Source organism: Hevea brasiliensis, chromosome 3, assembly GCF_030052815.1.
Source record: "Hevea brasiliensis isolate MT/VB/25A 57/8 chromosome 3, ASM3005281v1, whole genome shotgun sequence".
Classification (NCBI taxonomy): Eukaryota; Viridiplantae; Streptophyta; class Magnoliopsida; order Malpighiales; family Euphorbiaceae; genus Hevea; species Hevea brasiliensis.
The window spans coordinates 6,456,356-6,475,406 of NC_079495.1; the positions used below are offsets into that span (position 1 = coordinate 6,456,356).

At 33.7% G+C, this 19,051-nt stretch overlaps 2 protein-coding genes across 7 annotated transcripts in view; both read right to left on the reverse strand.

Annotated features, from left to right (window-relative positions):
- Positions 1-2,068: 2,068 nt before the first annotated feature.
- LOC110655112 (syntaxin-61) lies at positions 2,069-12,961 on the reverse strand. Of its 6 annotated transcripts, none has more exons than XM_058143735.1 (10): positions 12,837-12,932; positions 12,287-12,340; positions 11,958-12,088; positions 10,936-11,014; positions 9,337-9,450; positions 8,923-9,036; positions 8,498-8,688; positions 2,698-2,788; positions 2,456-2,521; positions 2,069-2,370 (listed from the first exon to the last, which is right to left on the reverse strand). In XM_058143735.1, exons 4-10 carry the CDS (start codon positions 10,987-10,989, stop codon positions 2,260-2,262), a joined length of 741 nt encoding a protein of 246 aa, XP_057999718.1. In that variant the 5' UTR covers positions 10,990-11,014; positions 11,958-12,088; positions 12,287-12,340; positions 12,837-12,932; the 3' UTR covers positions 2,069-2,259. The 6 variants fall into 6 exon arrangements, with proteins under 6 accessions (XP_057999718.1, XP_057999720.1, XP_057999719.1 ...); XM_058143737.1 differs by having other exon boundaries at positions 12,287-12,332; positions 12,837-12,928; XM_058143736.1 differs by lacking the exon at positions 12,287-12,340 and having other exon boundaries at positions 12,837-12,961.
- A 1,352-nt stretch (positions 12,962-14,313) lies between these two features.
- Positions 14,314-19,051, reverse strand: part of LOC110655113 (rRNA biogenesis protein RRP5) — a 44,715-nt gene continuing 39,977 nt past the window's right edge. Inside the window, exons 31-40 of the mRNA XM_021811296.2 lie at positions 17,507-17,652; positions 17,244-17,427; positions 16,926-17,024; positions 16,323-16,696; positions 16,028-16,204; positions 15,699-15,795; positions 15,456-15,611; positions 15,129-15,359; positions 14,943-15,026; positions 14,314-14,844 (exon numbers count right to left, since the gene is read on the reverse strand). Coding sequence (XP_021666988.2) covers positions 14,737-14,844; positions 14,943-15,026; positions 15,129-15,359; positions 15,456-15,611; positions 15,699-15,795; positions 16,028-16,204; positions 16,323-16,696; positions 16,926-17,024; positions 17,244-17,427; positions 17,507-17,652 — 1,656 coding nt within the window. The 3' untranslated portion in view covers positions 14,314-14,736. The remainder of the gene's footprint in view (positions 14,845-14,942; positions 15,027-15,128; positions 15,360-15,455; positions 15,612-15,698; positions 15,796-16,027; positions 16,205-16,322; positions 16,697-16,925; positions 17,025-17,243; positions 17,428-17,506; positions 17,653-19,051) is intronic.

Sequence of the window (19,051 nt, forward strand, 5' to 3'; positions counted from 1 at the left end):
GAAGGCAATAAAATCCTCATAGTGATGTGACCCTGATTTTTCAAAGTGATTTTCATAGGAGTTCGCTCACTTCATGCAATGCATGGACAACAGAGACTTGAGGCGGCGAGGTTGAGAGATTCACTGTGGACTTAATCCAACAGCTTAGTTTCCAAGGTCCCGCACCGTATAGATCCCGGTAGCCAAGATAAAACGTTTCTTGAGTCGGTCTCAATAATAATGGCATCACTCTAGAATTCGGGCTTTTTGTTCCCAAAAAAAAAAAAGTCTAAAAATTAAAAAAAAAATTATTTTGGGGTGATTTAAAAATTATTTACCATACACGTGTGAGGGAGAGAGTGGAAATCACTATTCAAACTTGCGATCAAATAATAAAAAATGCCTACAATAAAAATTAACATGAAAGGGAAACAATTAATAAAAAAGTAGAGTAGCATCTCGGTTTAATGTAGCATCTTGCGAAGATCACACACACACACACACACACATATATATATATATATATATATATATATATATATATATATATATATATATATAATCGGATGCTCATTTTGGTTTAACATATATTTTTTCAAGTTACAATATGAGTATTTTTCTATAGAGTCTAATCTACATGTTTATCTGCATATATATTGTGGAATTATTTAGTAGTAGTTTTTATTGTGTTTTGTTAATTATTTACTTATTTATTTATTTCATTCTTAGAAATTCACTATGGCACTAATATATAATAATATATTGTATTAATTGATAACAATAAATAAATTAATTAAATATATTAGATATTAGGATCGAGTCAAGTTAATGTGTTGTAAATTGAGTTGAGTTGGATTTTTCATATTATATTATAATATATTATATATATATATTTTTATATATTGAGCTTTGAGTTTGAGTCTAGTTATGGGTTTATAGGTTTAGGAACGATGAGTTTGATTATAGACTTTAGGCTTTAAAAGCTTTACTCTGGCCTAAATTCTAGTGCCAGTCCGGTCTCCAAAGTCGGATCTTGACACTCGAGGGTTGTCCTCATTCTACTGCCATTCTCAGAATGGGTAGGGGTCAACTTTTCTTGCCCCATGAATGGGTTCTCCCTTCTCACCTCCAGGCAAGGTTGTTTATAGTTTTGGTTTCGCTAAATGTTTGATCTTCATTGAAGACAGAACCAGGAATCTGCTTATGTGTGTTTCTTTTCTACTTAAATATTTGAAGCTATGACGAGGAGATTTTTTACTGTTTGTGGTTATTATTGCTTGGGCTGCTTCGGATCAATGGGTTAACGAGTTCTGATTATTTGTGGCACGATACCTCTCTGAGACGCTATTCATGTCATCTTTAAGGCGTCAGTCCCTCAAGAGCTAGAAAGCAAAAGAGCTGTCTTACCGCTCGTTCGTACCTTTTATTTCGATCTTTTGGTTCCAGAGGCTTGGGTGCTAGATGGGAAATGGTCTCCGCTTGCTCAGTTTGGGATTCCCTGCGTCGCCTGGTTTTTTCCTTTCCCTTTTGACATTCCAGCTCAGTGAAGGATGATTGACGGTGCTGAAGAGAGGAAGATGGTGAGTCTTCTGCTTGTGATTCTTGGGGTTTATTGTAATGGCGATGGGCTGTTGTTTGGGCTTGCTATTCTAGGCCTCCTGAATGCAATGCCTTCTCTTGAAGGCCTTTGTTTGCAATGTGATTTTCTGTACAGTGAGAGATCATCTTTTGTCCAGTCAATCCTTTTCATAATTATTTTTAAGTAGTCAGACAGACATTTTTGGATTTACGAATTTGTTTTTTTGAAAATTATTTTTTTTTATTTCACTAATGTCTCAATTTTTGGACTTTTGAATAATAGAATTAAAGCTAGGGGATCCTATTACAATTTCATTCAAATATATTTATGATTTTATTGTAATTTATCCTCAAAATTATTAACTATTAGAAACTAAATAAAATAATTATAAAAAAAAAAAGGAAAAACAATGGAACTTTGTCCACCATATGCATACACCTAATATCTTTGAAAAACAAATATTACTAATTACATGCAATGATGCAAAGAAGAAACAAACGGATAACCATATGAACCAATCATGCATGATATTTCATGACTAGAAACTGCAACAAATCAAATGGCAGTCAAGTTCAAATGCTGCCGAAACCTTCAACAGCTATCTCGTTTCAGTTCAGTATTTCTAGGCTTGACTCCAATTTCCTCGTTGCACATTCTCTTGTGTAGGCACATCGCAGGCTGTGGCTGCTTATTTTATAGGTTTAAGTAAGAAAGACCAGAACAAATAAAATGATGAACAAAACTATCAAAAATAAAATCATCATGATCTGCCCCTTCGCACTGGCTTTCTTCATGACCATAGCCACTTTTTTCTGCAAGTATAGAATGACCAAGAACTTAACATCTGAAGAAGAAAAGAAGGTCCTTTTTCATACAAAGCTACAGAGAGAAAATTACCTGAACAAAATCGAGACGATTTGATGTACTGTCCATTTCCATACCCAAATCATCTATAATCTTTTCCTGAAACAACCAAAGTTTGGATTTTAGCACTTAAAACTCAGGACAACTGGAGTCTGTTAGTTGAGATTACTAATTTGCTTTTCAAAGAACACAAGCACTAATAACTTTTATGCAAGTTTATGCCATTTGGATTGAGGTTGACACTTTACAGAGAACATCAACCCACAAAATCAAACCTGTGCAAGGAGTTCTTCATGTATAGTAAGCCCAACACCTCCAATACGCTCCACACTTGCACTAAGCTCATCCAACTCCTCATCCTGTTGCCTGCAATCACCAACAATCATAAAGATCTATGATTCTTTTTGCCTCATTAACTTGAAACAAATAAAAGAATGAATCAAAATCTTGTTTGTTATTGATTGATTCATTTTGGTCCATGGCAATACAACATGATAATATAATATACATCTTGGACACACAGATAACCTCTACATCTGAAGACTGATAAGAGGGAAAGACACTACAAACCGCATTAACAACATTTACTGCAATATAAAAATAAACATTTCTTTCCTAGCCCTAAATTACAACAAGCACCAGACAAGTCAAGATGACTGTAAGTCTGTAACATCATGAAAAGCAACTCAACTACAAATTACTCACTTTTGCCCAGTAACCAGTTTTTCAATTGAAAATGCCAATTTATTGTCAAATATTTATGCAAAACAATCAGGAAATTATCACCATAGGTTCTACATAGCCAAATCCAACTAAAATGTCTAAAAAGGGAGGTGTGTTCACTTCAAGAAAGATGAGGTTTAGCAGATCTAAAAAAAAAAAAAAAAAAAGAAAAGGATTGTCATTTCTAAAATCTCAAGAAACTTGATGATGCAATGTGAAGCTCACAAAGAACACACACTCACAAACATAGTGAAAATAGAGAGAAAAATTCTCCGCTGGATTTCTATTAACTGCAAACTACAACTAGATTACATAGAATTTAGGGGAATTTATAGAGTTTTAAGTCTCCCAAACTAACTAGGAATATATGTAATGCAGAATAGGAAGTTTAGAATTTTATTTAAGAATTTTAATTATTATAGAATTAAGAAATGTAAAGAATCTTTATTGTTTAAGAATTTTATTATTATTAGGTCTATTGTTTTCTAATTTATCTTATTTAGTATTCCTAATTAGAGTTAAATTAGGATTTCTATTCCTAATTTGATTAGGGTTGCAAGCTCTATAAATAGAGCTAATTTTTATTATTCAATAGCTTTGGATTACGATTATTATTGAGAATTAGTTCTCTTTTTTAAGGATTGGTCCTTGATTTCTCTTCTTCTTGATTTTTTTCTTTTTGTTCTACATCAATTTTGGTATCAGAGTCTAAATTCAATTCAAATTTCCATAGCTTCCGCAAACTTTCAAAAATCCTTCAACCTGTGTTCTAACCTATTTCAAAATTTCCTTCGTTTTCCCTGTCAAAATTTTCATTCAGCCTTCAAAACATATACTGCCTAGTTTACAATTTATTATAAAAAAAAAAACAAAAGCCAGAAACAAATTTTCCGGTCATCTGACCCCCAAGCCCTTCTCCGACTGTTGATCTACCCATCCCTATTGTTGAAAGTACCGTCCACTGCTCCTAGCACCAATTCCTTTAAAGTCGGGTCAAATCCAACTCCTGAACTCGCCACAGCTTGAACTAGATCTCACGCAGCTCACTCTAGGTTGTGTTGCATTGGATTCCATTCTCTATTGTAGGGGTGGCCACGGTCCGGTTTTGAACCGGAATCGAACAGGAACTGGTTCGGTCAAAACCGGACCAAAACCAGAACCGGCTTCGAACCGGACCGAAACCGTCCTTCTGCGGTTTGGTTCAAGTTCATTTTTTTTTTCGAACCGTGAACCGGCGATTCCGAACCGAATTGTACCGACGATTTCGAACCGAATTAAACCGGCGATTTAAATATAAAAAAATTTAATAAATATGTTACCTCACTCCTAATTCATTTATATATATCATTAATTCTCTACACAATTATTCTCTGCATTTTCTTCAATTCTTAATATTTTTTCAATTTTTCTCAAATTCTCTAAATAATTATTTTCTACACTCATTTTAATTTTCAATATTCTCTCAATTCTCCTACTTTATTATTTTATATACTTACTGAAATTTTCAATACTATATCAATTACTTTGTTATTACTTTAAATTCTCAATAAAATTTCCAATACCCTCTATTTTAATTTTTTTTCTCTTTTATACTTTTTAATTATTAATTATTATATAATTTTTAAAAAAAGGCAAGTAATAGAACAAAAAATTTTTATTCCTCTAAATCCTAAAGGGATATTTAGGCAAAATTAAGTTCATACACTTTTTGCTAATTTCTTTAAAAAAAATTAATTTCATCTCTAGTTTTTTAATCAAGTTCAAGTCTTTATTTATTAAATTTTTCTTAAAGATAAATTATTTTCTTTCTTTTTTTTTCTTATTTTATTTTGATTGAAAGATTTCTAAGAAAAATTAAAATATTTTTACAAATATAACTTAAATTTTGAATCAATAAAATTTTTCTCTAATTTTTTTTGTCTAAGCTACTCTTAAGCCATCCCTAAACCGCTTCCAAACTGTCCTCCAAACTGTCTTGAACCGTTCTTTTTCGAACCGCCCTTCAAACCGTTTTAAACCGGGGCTCAAACCGGAGCCGGCGGTTCAGGAACCTTCCAAACCGTCCCCTAGCGGTTTGGTTCAGGTTCATGATTTCATTGAACCTAAACCGGCGGTTCAGGAACTGTAACCGGCGGTTCCTGAACCGTGGCCACCCCTACTCTATTGCTCTCCTTTGCCTCCCACATCACTCTCCAACAGCAGATTGTGCCACAACTAAAAAGAGAAGTTGGAGTTTTCTTGGATGAGGTATGCTTCTTTAATTTGAATATCATGTAGTGGACCAATAATGAAGGACTACATAATGAAATTAATGATTCTAAGGTACAATCAGATGAATTATGGGATACAAGTCAAAGAATACAAGTTGAAATCGATAACTATTATGAACAACTTGATGAAATATCTTATTTGATAGATTTACATAGTGGTCCTAGTTATGCTCCTTACAGTTTATTTGATGAGTATCAAGATATACGAATCTTACAATATAGGGAGAGAGCACTTGAAGAATGTAAGAATAAGTATCATGATCAACAAGCTCATCAAGAAGTTAAGGATAAAGAAGTTGAATGTTTTGAAGCATGGAAAGAAGCACAATTGTTTCAATTGAGACAACATTTGGATACAATAAAAAGTATTGAAAATATAAAAGCAAAAAAGTCTTGAAAAAGCAACGCAACAACAAGAACAACATCAAGAGAAGCTTGAATTTGAAAAGCAACTTGAGGTTGAAGATGAAAGTGAAAAGGAACAACTTGAAGAATCTGAAGATTTGAGTATTGAACATACACCTATTGAAGAGCCTATTCTAGAGCAAGAAACTGATGAGGCTATTCAAGCCATGGAAACTTTAAAGGAGAATGAAGAAAATCAAGTTATTCCCAATGATTTGAAGAGCCTTTCAACTGTTAATAAGCTTGATTTTATTTATCTAGATTCTTTTAGAGATGCAAAGGAAAGCATGAAGTGCTTGATTTCAAGCTTGGTGCTACTATACAAGAATGAAGAGTTGATTGTTCTCCTAATGCAGACTCTGATTCTCTCGCACTTCCAAGACTCGAGGTCGAGTTTTTTCCAACCAAGGGAGAATAATGCAGAATAGGAAGTTTAAAATTTTATTTATGAATTTTAATAATTATAGAATTAAGAAATTTAAAGAGTTTTTATTATTTAGGATTTTTTTTATTATTAGGTCTATTGTTTTCTAATTTATTTTATTTAGTATTCCTAATTAGAGTTGAATTAGGATTTCTATTCCTAATTTGATTAGGGTTGTAAGCTCTATAAATAGAGCTAATTTTTATTATTTAACAGTTTTGGATTATGATTATTATTGAGATTAAATAAAATTATTGAGAATTAATTCTCTTTTTTAAGGATTGGTCCATGATTTCTCTTCTTCTTTATTTTTTTTTTCCTTTGTTCTACATCAATATACCTGCTATTTAGGAAATTTAGTTAAGCTAAAATACATTAGGTATCCTAAACTAAATAGGAAAAAACTAAATCCTAATTAAAACAGGAAACCTAAATAACTAATCCTAGGTAGGGCAGAGCAAATGATAGGTTCGGTTTGGTTCGGTTCAATTCATCGGTTCTTGAATCAAAGAAAACCCATCACAAGCTACTACTCAAAAACCGCTCTGCAACTACACAAACAATAACATAAACACAAAAATATATGTGTATCACAACAATATTATCAATTCAAGAAACAAAAAGGAGCCCTCATGATCTAAGAATTCCACAATCATAGAAAAAGAAAAAGAAATCAAGCGTGGGAGACTCCAAGCATAGACATAAATCAAGCATGCAGGCCCATCAAAGCCTTCACCCATTGATATTCATTGCACAAAGCCACAGATCCCTTCGACCTTCGTGGCAAAATCAGCGAAGCATGAAGGTGAACGATACTTCCAACGTGTGAATCCCTCTAGCCATTACAACCGTTGTCCATTGATTAAGCCAGCCACTACCATTGATGATGCTGCGTCAATCAAGTTTGAGCCACAACCATTGATGATGTTGCATCTATATAGAGAATAAAAGAACTAGAAATGGAGGAGAAGAAGAAGAGGAAGAAAACTCAAAAAATCTAGGAGGGGAGGCATCTAAGAGAAGCGAGAGAATGAGAGGAAATGGGTACTAAGTAAAACAAGTTGCATTTATTTATGTTTATTTATTGAGCAAAACGCAACATATGAAGTGAGCACATGACAAACGTTAGTAATACTACGTCCCTAAAATCGAGTGATAGGTCAGTTGTTTAGATGTCTAACCCATGTACATTGACCTATATGATTCGACTCATGCGTATAGCTCGGACATTCAATGACTAAAGGATTAGGGTTCCAAGATACTTGGGATGATCAAGTAACAGTCTTGAACCTAGATGGACTTTGATACAAGGAGATCAATCCCATAATACTCAGACTCCAAATCCTAATCCAATTAACACTCCTACTTTTACAGGAGTCTATATGTTGCCCATATAAGGGGACTATTAGGTATGCTTACCTTACCTTAGTTCTCTCTTACTCCATATTATCTTCGATTCTTTTACTGATTTAATATCGCAGAGGTTACTTAAGCCAACCCACCAATGTTTGCTCCTGTATTGCAGATCTATACCCGTATAGAGTTAGAACAATATCAATTAGTATGTAGTTTCAGTCAGTTCAGTTTTCTAATTAAATTAACTGAACCGAACTGAAAAACTGAAATTATCTAAAATCCTAATTCAAACCAAACCGACTAGACTGAAAAACCAAACGTATTGAACCAAATTGGTTTGGTTCGGTTTTTCAGTTTAAACCAAAAACTGCACGCCCCTAATACTAGGTACTATGGGAAAACAAAAAATAAATCTTTCTAAGAGTTGGAAAGCTCCTAAATTGATTCTACACTGATTTCCACCTAACAAAACTGGAAGTCCTAAGTGAAATAGGACCGTTGGAGAAGTCTTTGGACCAAAAAACCCTTCTGCCCGCTGCTGGACAGAAGAACACACATTAGGCATGTTTTTGGGTCCTCGTACATGCCCCAGTGTGTACTATTCTGTCGTGACATTCTTCTTTTGTTTTTGGATCCAACAGCACTGCGTCACCTGCCCTGATTGAGTCTTCTATTCAAAAAAACAAGTAAATTCTTTTCATCTAACCTTCCATCAAACATAGAAACACTTACAAAAACAACTATACATTTAAACAAGTGAATGCTGATTATGTAGACATCAATTGAAGCACCTACACACACACACACACACACACACACACACAGAGAGAGAGAGAGAGAGAGAGAGAGAGAGAGAGAGAGAAGCAAGCCTGAGTAGGAGAATGAGGAAAAGATTACTTTATAAGAAGCATTTGTCGATCTGATTCTGATTGTATGAAATCATCATTATCTTGAGTATACAGGTTGGATTTATCTGTCTGGTGAGAATTTTGCAGCCTCATTAACTCTCTGCGCATCCCATTTACGCTGGTAGTTCCATTACTGTTCACCTCTTTTCCAGCTACAACTGCTTTCTTCACATTGCCCACCTTATAAAGTAATAAAATCCTTCAGGAAATGCATATGGAGATAAAGCAAACCTAAGGCTCTAGTTATGTTTTCAACCAATAGTTTGTAAAATAAAAGTTTGTTATGCCAATTAGCTAACAAAAAATAGGGCTCACCATCCTCAAAAAATGAGGAAAAATTAAAAACTGAAAGGAAATAAAACACATTTACATTTCTGTAACCTTTTTGACATAAAAAAATTACAAAGATGATACCTGAACACGAGCAGTGCTAGTCCATCTCTTTCGTTTTTCGAGCTCCACCTCATCAATCCCATACCAAGAAGGATCTCTAGCTGCTACAGAAATTGTTTTGTCTAGCTCATCCACCTTCCTATCATGAAGAAAGTTTTCAGCAGTTGCAGACAGCAATTAAATTGTTAAATTAAAAGACACAATGTCACATGGAGTACACAATGCCAACTTTGCCTAAATAATTATCTTAGTTTATTAATAGAGTTGCACAAGTAGAAGTAACGATAATAGAAATTGGTTAATCAACTTAGGATTACACTCGACTTTTCTTCTAACTGACTTTCTAAGCACTCAACCAAGAAGAGAAATTGATTGCTGACTTCCAATGAAATATAAGGAGAAGTGCTCCAAGAACACTATAGCAATATCTGGTACCTGCCATGCAATGCTCTCACAACCAGTAACTAGCTCATTTGCCAGATGCATTTGGTCTTCAGGATCAGAAGAAGCCCGTTCCCATTGGTGAAAAGTAGATAGCAGCTTATCAATCTAACAAAAACATCAAAAGAAGGTGAAGGATTAGGGGAATCAGCCCAATAGAAAATATCCCATAGAACTGAAAAAGGCAAAGACATCACAAATATATGCAAATATCAAAATGATTTTCATAAAAGCTTAAAGACATTTGAATGCAAAGGTATGCATGAACGAGCAAGAGACTTTTCCTCTTTTTTATTATTATTTTTTTAACCAGTAGGAGTGGCGTGTTGATGACTCCAGAGATTAAGAGATTATATAATATATTATAGTCCATTGTCTTAAAAGTGAAAGTTCACTAGTAATTATCACATCATTGATTATTGATAATACCAAAAGGAAAAAGTTCAACAGATACATTGTTAGCCAAAACAGAGTAGTGTTATGGCTCATATTTGTTAGAGAAGAAATTATTATTCACTAAAGGATCCCAGCAAAGGGGAGGAGTGTAGTACGGTTAGGCCTGACCACAGGCCGGGTAGGGCACGGTACCAGTTTGGTCAAACCCATGACCAAAACCAGTCAACTGTTCACAGACTCGACTCAGGTGCGCACACACACTACACCACGACAGGTACTTTCAATTATATACAACTTTTCAACTGAGTTAAGGGTTTATATATATATATATATATATATGAAAGTCACCATTTTACCCTTACTCATAGCTATATAACAGCTAGTTTCAGGGATATTTTGAGAAGATGAAAATTTTAAATTTGCCAATAAATACCCACAATCAAATTTTCTTACCACACTAACAATTCTCCATCTTCTTCTCATTCTTCCAATTTCTCAAGCTCTCAATTCCACTCTCTCATTCCTCTAATTACATTCATTTGCCATTATTTCTAACAATTCCCAAATAATTCATATTTTCAACAAATTTTCATCCATTATTTTTTCCCACATTCTCTATATTTTAAAATTATATTTTCTTTCTAAATCCCAGTTCTCTACTTTTGTTACTAATCCAAACATTTATAGAAAATGTTAATTGAATGTTCTTCGAGGTGTCTAAAGAAGCTATAAGAGTAAGGGAAAAATTAAGAAAACCAATTTTCTTTTGATCCAAATTTTCAACCAATGAACACTGACATTATTGATCACATGTTGCAAATTCAATTACCCTTCAGTCTCAACCTAGGCAATTTCCTCCACAAGAGATTCAACACATAGACCTAAATGAAGAGGAAAACGAAGCTCTAACACAAATGGAGCAAGGATGAAAGACTCAAATCTAATATTTTCAAGATGTGTTTTACCAAAATTCATCATTTAGAGTATAATGCAACTATTTAAGTTCAAGGAAGGATGGTATGACCCTTTTAAACAGCACTAGCAAAATAAGTATCCTTTTGATACAAATATTTTTACATTGTAAGTTGTAACTAAAAATAAAATTAGCCAGAAATTAAATATATGCACATATTAACACATTGGAGCTATATTTCAAGAGCAACAGCACAATCTACAAATAATGACAAAAAAACTTACAGATTCTTGAATTTCCTCCTTCACTATATAAAATGGATCTTGAGCTGAAGACATCGCGTGTCAGTAACTATAGCTTATCCTATACACACAAAACAAGCTTCAATGAGAAATAATATATGAATATCATGGTTCCTGCCAAATTACAGACAAAAAGACAAGTTAACTTGAATTTGTTTATCTAGAGTTCCAGCTAACCATCAAATTATGTTATCAACAGAAACAATTATTTATTCAAATGTGAGAATCAACAGAAACACCCAAGCATCAATCAATCAAGTATTGGATCCCACCAAATCTTGTATACATTCAAAAAATTATTTCTTCCATCAGTTTTGGCCATGCTTAAGCTTTGTAGAAGAAAAAAAAAAAGAACTGATTTTATAAGCGTTGTCAAAAGCGCTAGGCACCCTTAGGATGAGAAGGTCCTTCATCGTCCAAGGGGCTAGGCGCTTGCCCGAGCGAATTGAGGAGCTAATTTATTCTAAAATAATAAATAATTAAATATACAATGAAAAACGGTCTAACATATTACACAATCAATAAATTGCCAAATTTTATATTCATGTTTCATAATATATTATATGTTTTAAGCTTTAAGATCAAAAGCATTCCTCTAATAACACAAAATGTTAAAGCAAAAACCATAAAACACATAATACAATTTAAAATTTTAGATGCATTGTTCAATTTCATTCCCTATGTCATGCAAACTCAAAATCCTTATTTTCTAGTCATCATGTGGATGCCAAAAGGTGAAAACAAATAAGGTTAGTTTCACTCTCTCTCAACTTTTCTTTTTTAATTTCTCGCTTGGGGGCGCTGGTGACGCCTCGCCTTGACCTCACCTGGGTGCTTATGCTGCGCCTAGTTGAAGGTGCCTTGCCTAGAGGCTTCCTAGGCGAGGTGCCCAGATTCCACCTCGCCAGGGCACCTAGGTGAGCACCTGGGCGCCTCTTGACAACACTGAATTTATACTGGACTTTCTAAGTTCCTAGAACCAGAGCATGAACCACAATCCTTACCAAGGCACTCAGAACTGAACACCATCAACAGAGAATACAATAATTGATGACATTCACATAAATCCTGTTCTTTAACATTTGCACACAAGTCCCAGAACACAATGAGAGCACGAATTCTCTTCAATGAAAACCTGAAAATGAGAAGTCAGGCAGTAGCTTTCATCAACAAAATTACTGTTCATATCTTTTAGCATGTAGATTGAATCTAAACAGGAACAGCTTAACTGTTCATAGCTAAAATAAAAATAAAAACCAAATCTACCAGTTCAAATGATCAGCTCTAACAATATGATTAAATAATACAAGTAATTGCAATTCCAATAACTTACAATGAAGGTAGAGCACATTTCGATAAAAAATTCAACCTTCCAGCAACTGCAATTCTAGAGATCCAAGGACTCAGATCGAAGATAAGAAGAGAGTATAGAAGGTAAAAATTCTCCCAGAAAATGAAATTCTATTGCTTTAAAAAAAAGATGCCAATTACAGTGATATCCAAAGCTACCCATGAAATTCTGAGATAAGATTAATGGAGGTTTTATACATCTACTAAGTACGTTGAAAAATGAAAGGAATTCACAACCTCAATTTCGTCTCTAATTCCATTTCCGCAACTACCCAAATCAAAGAAACCAAAAAAAAAAAAAAATGCATATTAAATATCGATCAACACATTGCATCCATCTCATCACCGTAAACAACAGTAAGCGTCTCTAGGATTAGCTAAGCTATAATATTTTAAAAACTGTAAGATTAATGAATTGATCAGCTGAACTACACAAGCTCATCAAATCGTCAAAACTCATCAGAACAAGCAAAGCTGAAAGTAAATTTGAAGCACAGATCTGCAAAGTAAGACGCAAGATTGAGAAGATTTACCAGAAATCAAAAAGTTAGATCAAGACAGTGAGACAGAAGGAGTTAGTGAAATTTTCATGATGGAGATTACAGATGTTTGGATTTAGAGAAAGTTGAAGAGAAAGAAGAGTACAGGCGAGGGACAGACGAAAAAAACAAAAATACGAAAGAGAAAAAAAAGGATCTGTAGGGTAATTAACTAATTTTATTTTTTTTTAAACAAAGTAATTTTAATATAAATAACTTTAATTAAAATTATTTATTGTAAAATCTGATTAATTTTAGTCAGATTTATTTTAAATTTAAAATTAATTATTATTAAAATTAATAAAATTAAATTTTATATTAATTCAATTAAAGTTTACAAAATTTTAAAAAATTGAATTAAAACGAATTTAATCAAATAAGCTTGAATTTTCGCACTAAGCCCAGCCCCAATAAATCAGCTCTAAACAACTTAACTCAGACCAGCCCATATGACTCAAACTTTCTTTAAAAAAGAAAAAGTTTAAATTGATCCTCCAACTTCATAGAAAAATCAATTAAGTCTATTTTTTTTTAATTATTTAACCTAATTAGGGCTACATTTATTTTATGAAAAATATTTGATTATAAAACATTTTTTATATTTTCTAGCATTTAAGAAACTTAAAAAATTGAGCCAATAAAAAATATTTTCCTAATTAAAATGAAAGCTAAATTATTTTTTATTTTTTATATTTTAATAATCTTATTAAAATATGAACATTCATACATTCCTGACATAAATATATACTATTAATTTAATATTATAAATAAATAACAAAAAATATTTTTTAAAAAAATATTTTTTATATATAAATTATTTTTTGCGAAACAAAATCTAGTTACATGCGGCACATTGAAACTAATATTAATATATTAAAAGGTATAAAATAAAACTCTTCCAAATTAGAAATTTTTATTTAAAATTTGGAAATTTTTATTTTCTCCATTTTTAATATACACGAATATTATATTAAATTAATATTTATGTGTTTTATATGATATTAATACCATTAATTTTAAGAAATATATGCTTCAATTGTCAAATTTTATAAGGTGCAACTGAGCCAAATTGAAATATAATTTATATCATCGAGCAGTTGGGCGGGCTAAAAAATTTCACAAGACATTTTTTCATCTTTGATGTACAATTCCCTTGCCATTTTTATTCTGCTTTTGCCAGTCTTCAACTGTAGGCTCATGTGATGCTTGCTGGTGAAAAGAGATTATAGTAAATAAATCAGAAAATGAGCTAAAATGGCAAGAGCCCTGCCATTCTTGGATCTGCATTTTGATAGCATCTGAGATTTGATCATATTCATGGTGCACCTGAGCTATGAAGGATGTTTCTTTCTCTTTTGTCTTGCCTGTGATCAAAACTCAATTTCTAGACCATCTGAGATTTGAATCGAAATGAGCTAAGCATCAAAAGTTTAGACTCTTCAGATTCGACAAAATGCAAGCAGGAAAGGAGTAGGAAAAAAAGCAGGCAAAAACAAGAAAATTGATACATTTGGATGGCCATTCCCCTTCATTTTTACATCATTAATTTTCTAAATAGTACAAGAAAAGCCCTTGGGATCAAAATTAGGGCTCAGTTCACAACATATCTTGAGTTCTTGACATTAATGTCCATTTGCATCCATTTCTTCTAACATTATCCATACTGCCAATTAGCACTCGGGCAATTTCTGAAACTTCATATCAATGCAATGGCCTCTAAGTTAGCCACACCTCAATGTTATGCTCAATTAGCTTGACATAATTTACGCAGCCTTTCTTTCATTTTGCTTGTGAAAGAACATGGAATAAATTCACTGATATCTTTGGACTGTACAAGGCCAATTAACTGATTCCCATTTTGTTGCAAGTTGAAACTGGAAACTTAGGACCAATATCAAGCCAGAGTGTTCTCAACATATTCCATTGCCTTTTGTCTCACAGAGTCGATTTGTTCCTCATCACCAAGAGACTTCTCATACTCGAGATATTTCTTGAATAAGAACTGCAAAAATACAGAAAATGATACATACAAAAATGCAAAAATAGGAAGACGCAAAACGAGAACATTTATGCAAAACCTAGTGTATAAATTGAACATACCTTCATCTTTTTAGGTGGGAGGCTCAGACTAATGGCCCTCTCAAATAGAGAGCGAGTTACATCCACATCTCCGAGTCTAATCTCCTGTCATTTTGTGAAACCAGAACAAAAGTTATGGGCAGTGGAATAACAAAGTAACAAAATGAAGTAATTGTCTAAAGTAACTAAATAAAGTAACCATCTTACCTGATCAAGATAAACACTCCACAAATCTGTTCTCTTTGGGTACTCCCGCAAAATTCCTTCAAACATGGATCGCCCTCTATCAGGAACCCCGCATTTGAATTCAAGGATAGCTGATTGTGAGATGAATTTGATATGCCTATGACGGGGAAGGCATAACAGGGCACGCTGAATAACAGACTGAACCCCATCTTGCTCTTGCTTCAAAAGTCTCTGTACCCGTCTCAGCCAAATCTAGGATTCCATAAAAGGTAACACTTAAAGGTTCAACAATGTGTCAAACAAAAACTTTCAATAGAAGGGAAACAAAAAACAGAAACCATAATATACCTTGCATGAGTGCTTGAACTTCTTGACCATTCTTTCAAGAAGCTCATCAGCCAAACTATGCTGCTCAGTCCTTTCATATACTCCCAAAAGTGCTAGATGTACTTTCTTAGGGTCACAATACTGCAGAGCTCTTTGAAATACTTTTTTAACAGCTTCCTGAAAAGAAACTCTAAATTGCTGAATGACCAATTCATGTTATGAAAAAAAGGTAACAAACATGAAATTCAAGTCATTTTCTATTACCTCTGGAGGATTTCCATATTCATTTTCCAAATTGAAGTAGGCAACCCAGATGTTTAGCTTCTCATTTTCTTCACGAATATTTATTGTTCTCAGAGCCCTTAAAAAGTAAATAAAAACAGCACTCAAGTTATTTTACATCTCAAGACAATCACAGTATCCTACAATGCATTTCCATATAATCAACTTGTGCGACAGTATTACAAATATGCACTATAAGTTCTGTTATTGCCCAAAGAAAAATATTAAAATCAAGCAGATGGATAAAAGGTCTCAATCAGCAATTAGCATTCACATTTCCAATAGATAGCCATTCTTGTAAGCAAAAATACCTTTCGGCAATCAAGCGAGCTTTCTCAACATCAGCCAAATTAAGCATGAAAGCCATGTATTTTATCCAAACAAAACTGCTATTAGGAGAACTTCGAACCAGTTTCTCAAATTCATCAGCAGTTCTTGGTATATCCTTTTCCAGCAGTCTTTCTTCAGCAGCTCTAATTTCTTGCTCCCTGCAGAGATAATTCCAGAATTAAATGTCAAAATAAAAAAAATCAAAAGGATAAAAATAACCCCTCAAAGATAAGGGGGCAGGGGAGAAGAGAACTCAAGCATGATATGTAAAATAACCTCTCTTCCTTTGCCTTCTTTTCCCTTCTCTTCTTCTCACCTACGATCTTTGCCTCACCAGTATGTTCTTTATTTTTGTCAATCACATCATCCACATCAGAGTGCTCCATGTCATCAAGGGTGACATCAAGTGGAGGAATGTAAGCCCTTGATTCTGCTTGTGCAAGAACTGGACATTCTTCATTTTCAGATTCAATATCCATATCTTGGATCCCAACTGAACTGCTCGCATGTGGTTTAGAACCACTGTCATCAATAGTACCATTTTCACTAATGGTATCATCAGATTCTGCTTTTAAATGCAGAATGTTAATATCATTTCCAAGATCCAAATTTTTCATGCCAAGAGAGATTCGACGTCTTTCCTCATCCACCTAAAAAATGATATTGATAAAGAGATGAAAATAAGCACAGAAATTCTGTTCCATATTTAGCCCACACAATGTGCTAAAGGGAAAGAGCAGATCACCAAAAAAAACTGATTAAATTTATAAAAATTGAGGTTATTGCCAACCTACTTATGGAGAAACAAACCCGATATGATGGCACATATAGTTTCAATAATATATTAAATAATGTTTCCAAAATTGCAAAAATTCCTACCTTCAAAATCCTTGCAGTAACCATCTCCCCCACTCCATATTTAGTTTCAATATTGTCAACACAACCATCTGGAAGCTCTGACACATGACATAATCCAACCTAGGCAGAGAGAGAGACAGAGAGAGCACGCAAAGTCAGAATTCGTAAATGGCAATTTAAGGTTAGAAAAAAAAAAGCACCAAAATATACAAGAACATTTAGATAGGGTCCACTGAATATTGGTCACTAGTGCCTTAGGCAACAGAGAAATAGTACTTAATTTAAACCTATTTATTTGGCAACATAAGGTCAGTTATTCATAAATAATTTGTTCTTTACCAAGTTTGTGTGGTCAATTGTGATAAACAGACCATATGATTCCACCCGTTTAATCCGGCCGGAAATTATGTCTCCAACATGTAGAGAACTCAAATTATTAGTTTCAGATTCTGCGGCACTGCTTGCACTCAATTTCTTCAAGGTAACTTCAACTCGCTTGGACAAAGGCTCCACAGATAATACCCTGGAATAAAGTTTCTAAGTGCAACGAACCATAAATATCATCATTTTTGAGATAGGAAGAAGGACAAAGGAACACCAACCTGCCAATTACAAGTTTCCCTATAGGGAATTCTTTTTCAGGATTGTCAATATACTCATCCGATAAGTTTGAGATGAGAATTTTGGCATCAATCTTCCTTGAAAGCATAATGAAACACCCTTTTGATGTCACATTCTTAACATAACCCTGTCAGACAAAAAACAAGAGGTAAACGATATCCCCGAAATAAACCATTGCCAGCAATCAATAAAAAGCAACAACTATATTTACCATTACAAGGTATGGATCAGAATGCTTAGTTCATGGAATAAGAAATCCAAAATGAGTAAGCAGGAGGCAAAATCCACTATCATGATAAAGGGATACTTCAGGGAAAAGGTAAGGCTAGAATAAAGAAATGCATGCACAAAGTATCATGATGATGGTGTCATCTTCTACCTAGGCAACCTGGTTCAGATTCACTAAAAAAAATGTTCCTGGTGTTTTTGCTCAGTTGACATAATGCACATGCTTGTGGAGCTCTCCCTGAGTGAGACATATTGGCAAAAAGGCATAAATCATGCAAGTATATAATATGATGTCGTTAGTTGCCTCATATCATGCTATTGCAGATTGGACATGCTGACATATGACACACAAAGAAAGTCGTTAATATATGGATGTGCGTACTAGCATGCCATTACGTGCCTCATCTTTAAAAAAGTATTCACTTTTGTTGACAATATTAGCATACCTGAGATTAAAAGGTGGACTTTTTAAGATGAGGCACATTATAGCTCCTAAGTTTATAAAAGGTGGATTTTTTAAGATAAGGCACATTATAGCTCGTAAGTTTGATTTTACATCTGAACAAAGTGCCCTTAATGCAAACTGCAACACAAATGAAGCAAATAATATTCAAAAGATGAAATTCAAAAAAAAAAAAAATCAAAAGATGAAGAACAATGGCATATTCCTTTAAAATAAAAGGAAATTCTCCAATTTTATCAATTTGCAATTATTCTGATACGCACCAGATGCTGGCTGAAGGAAAAGGTAGAGCAAAAAGGGAATGGAAGGTGTATTCTAGAAGACTCAAGGATCAAGAAAATAGGTGGACAGTGGCTGCTCAACAGAATGGGGCAAATATTTAGGAAATACAGCTGGAGTGGTTAACAAATTTGTAAAGGGAGGGAACTCTATATATAGGTTAATAGTAGAATAAAGAGGCATGGAATTGTAATACTGAATTACCAGCTTTTGTAAGCTCGGTGGGCAGAGAGATTCTGCTGGAGGAAAACATATTCTTGTATTGAGATTGTTTTTCCTAATTAATCAAAATTCCTTCTCTTCTTCTCCATTCTATTTCTTTTTTTCTTTTGTGGAAATTATAATTGGTGAAGAACGGGTCCTTACTCTAACAAATTGGTCAGACCTGCCGTTCGAATGCCCAATACACGAATGGACACCAGATTTGATACGTTAGAGAGGACCGTTTCCACTCTCGAAGACGGATTCGCTAAACTTCACACTGATCATGAGCTTTTTCATTCCAAATTTGCTGCTATTGAGGATCTATTAAGCACTATTGCGAGGGGAAAAACTG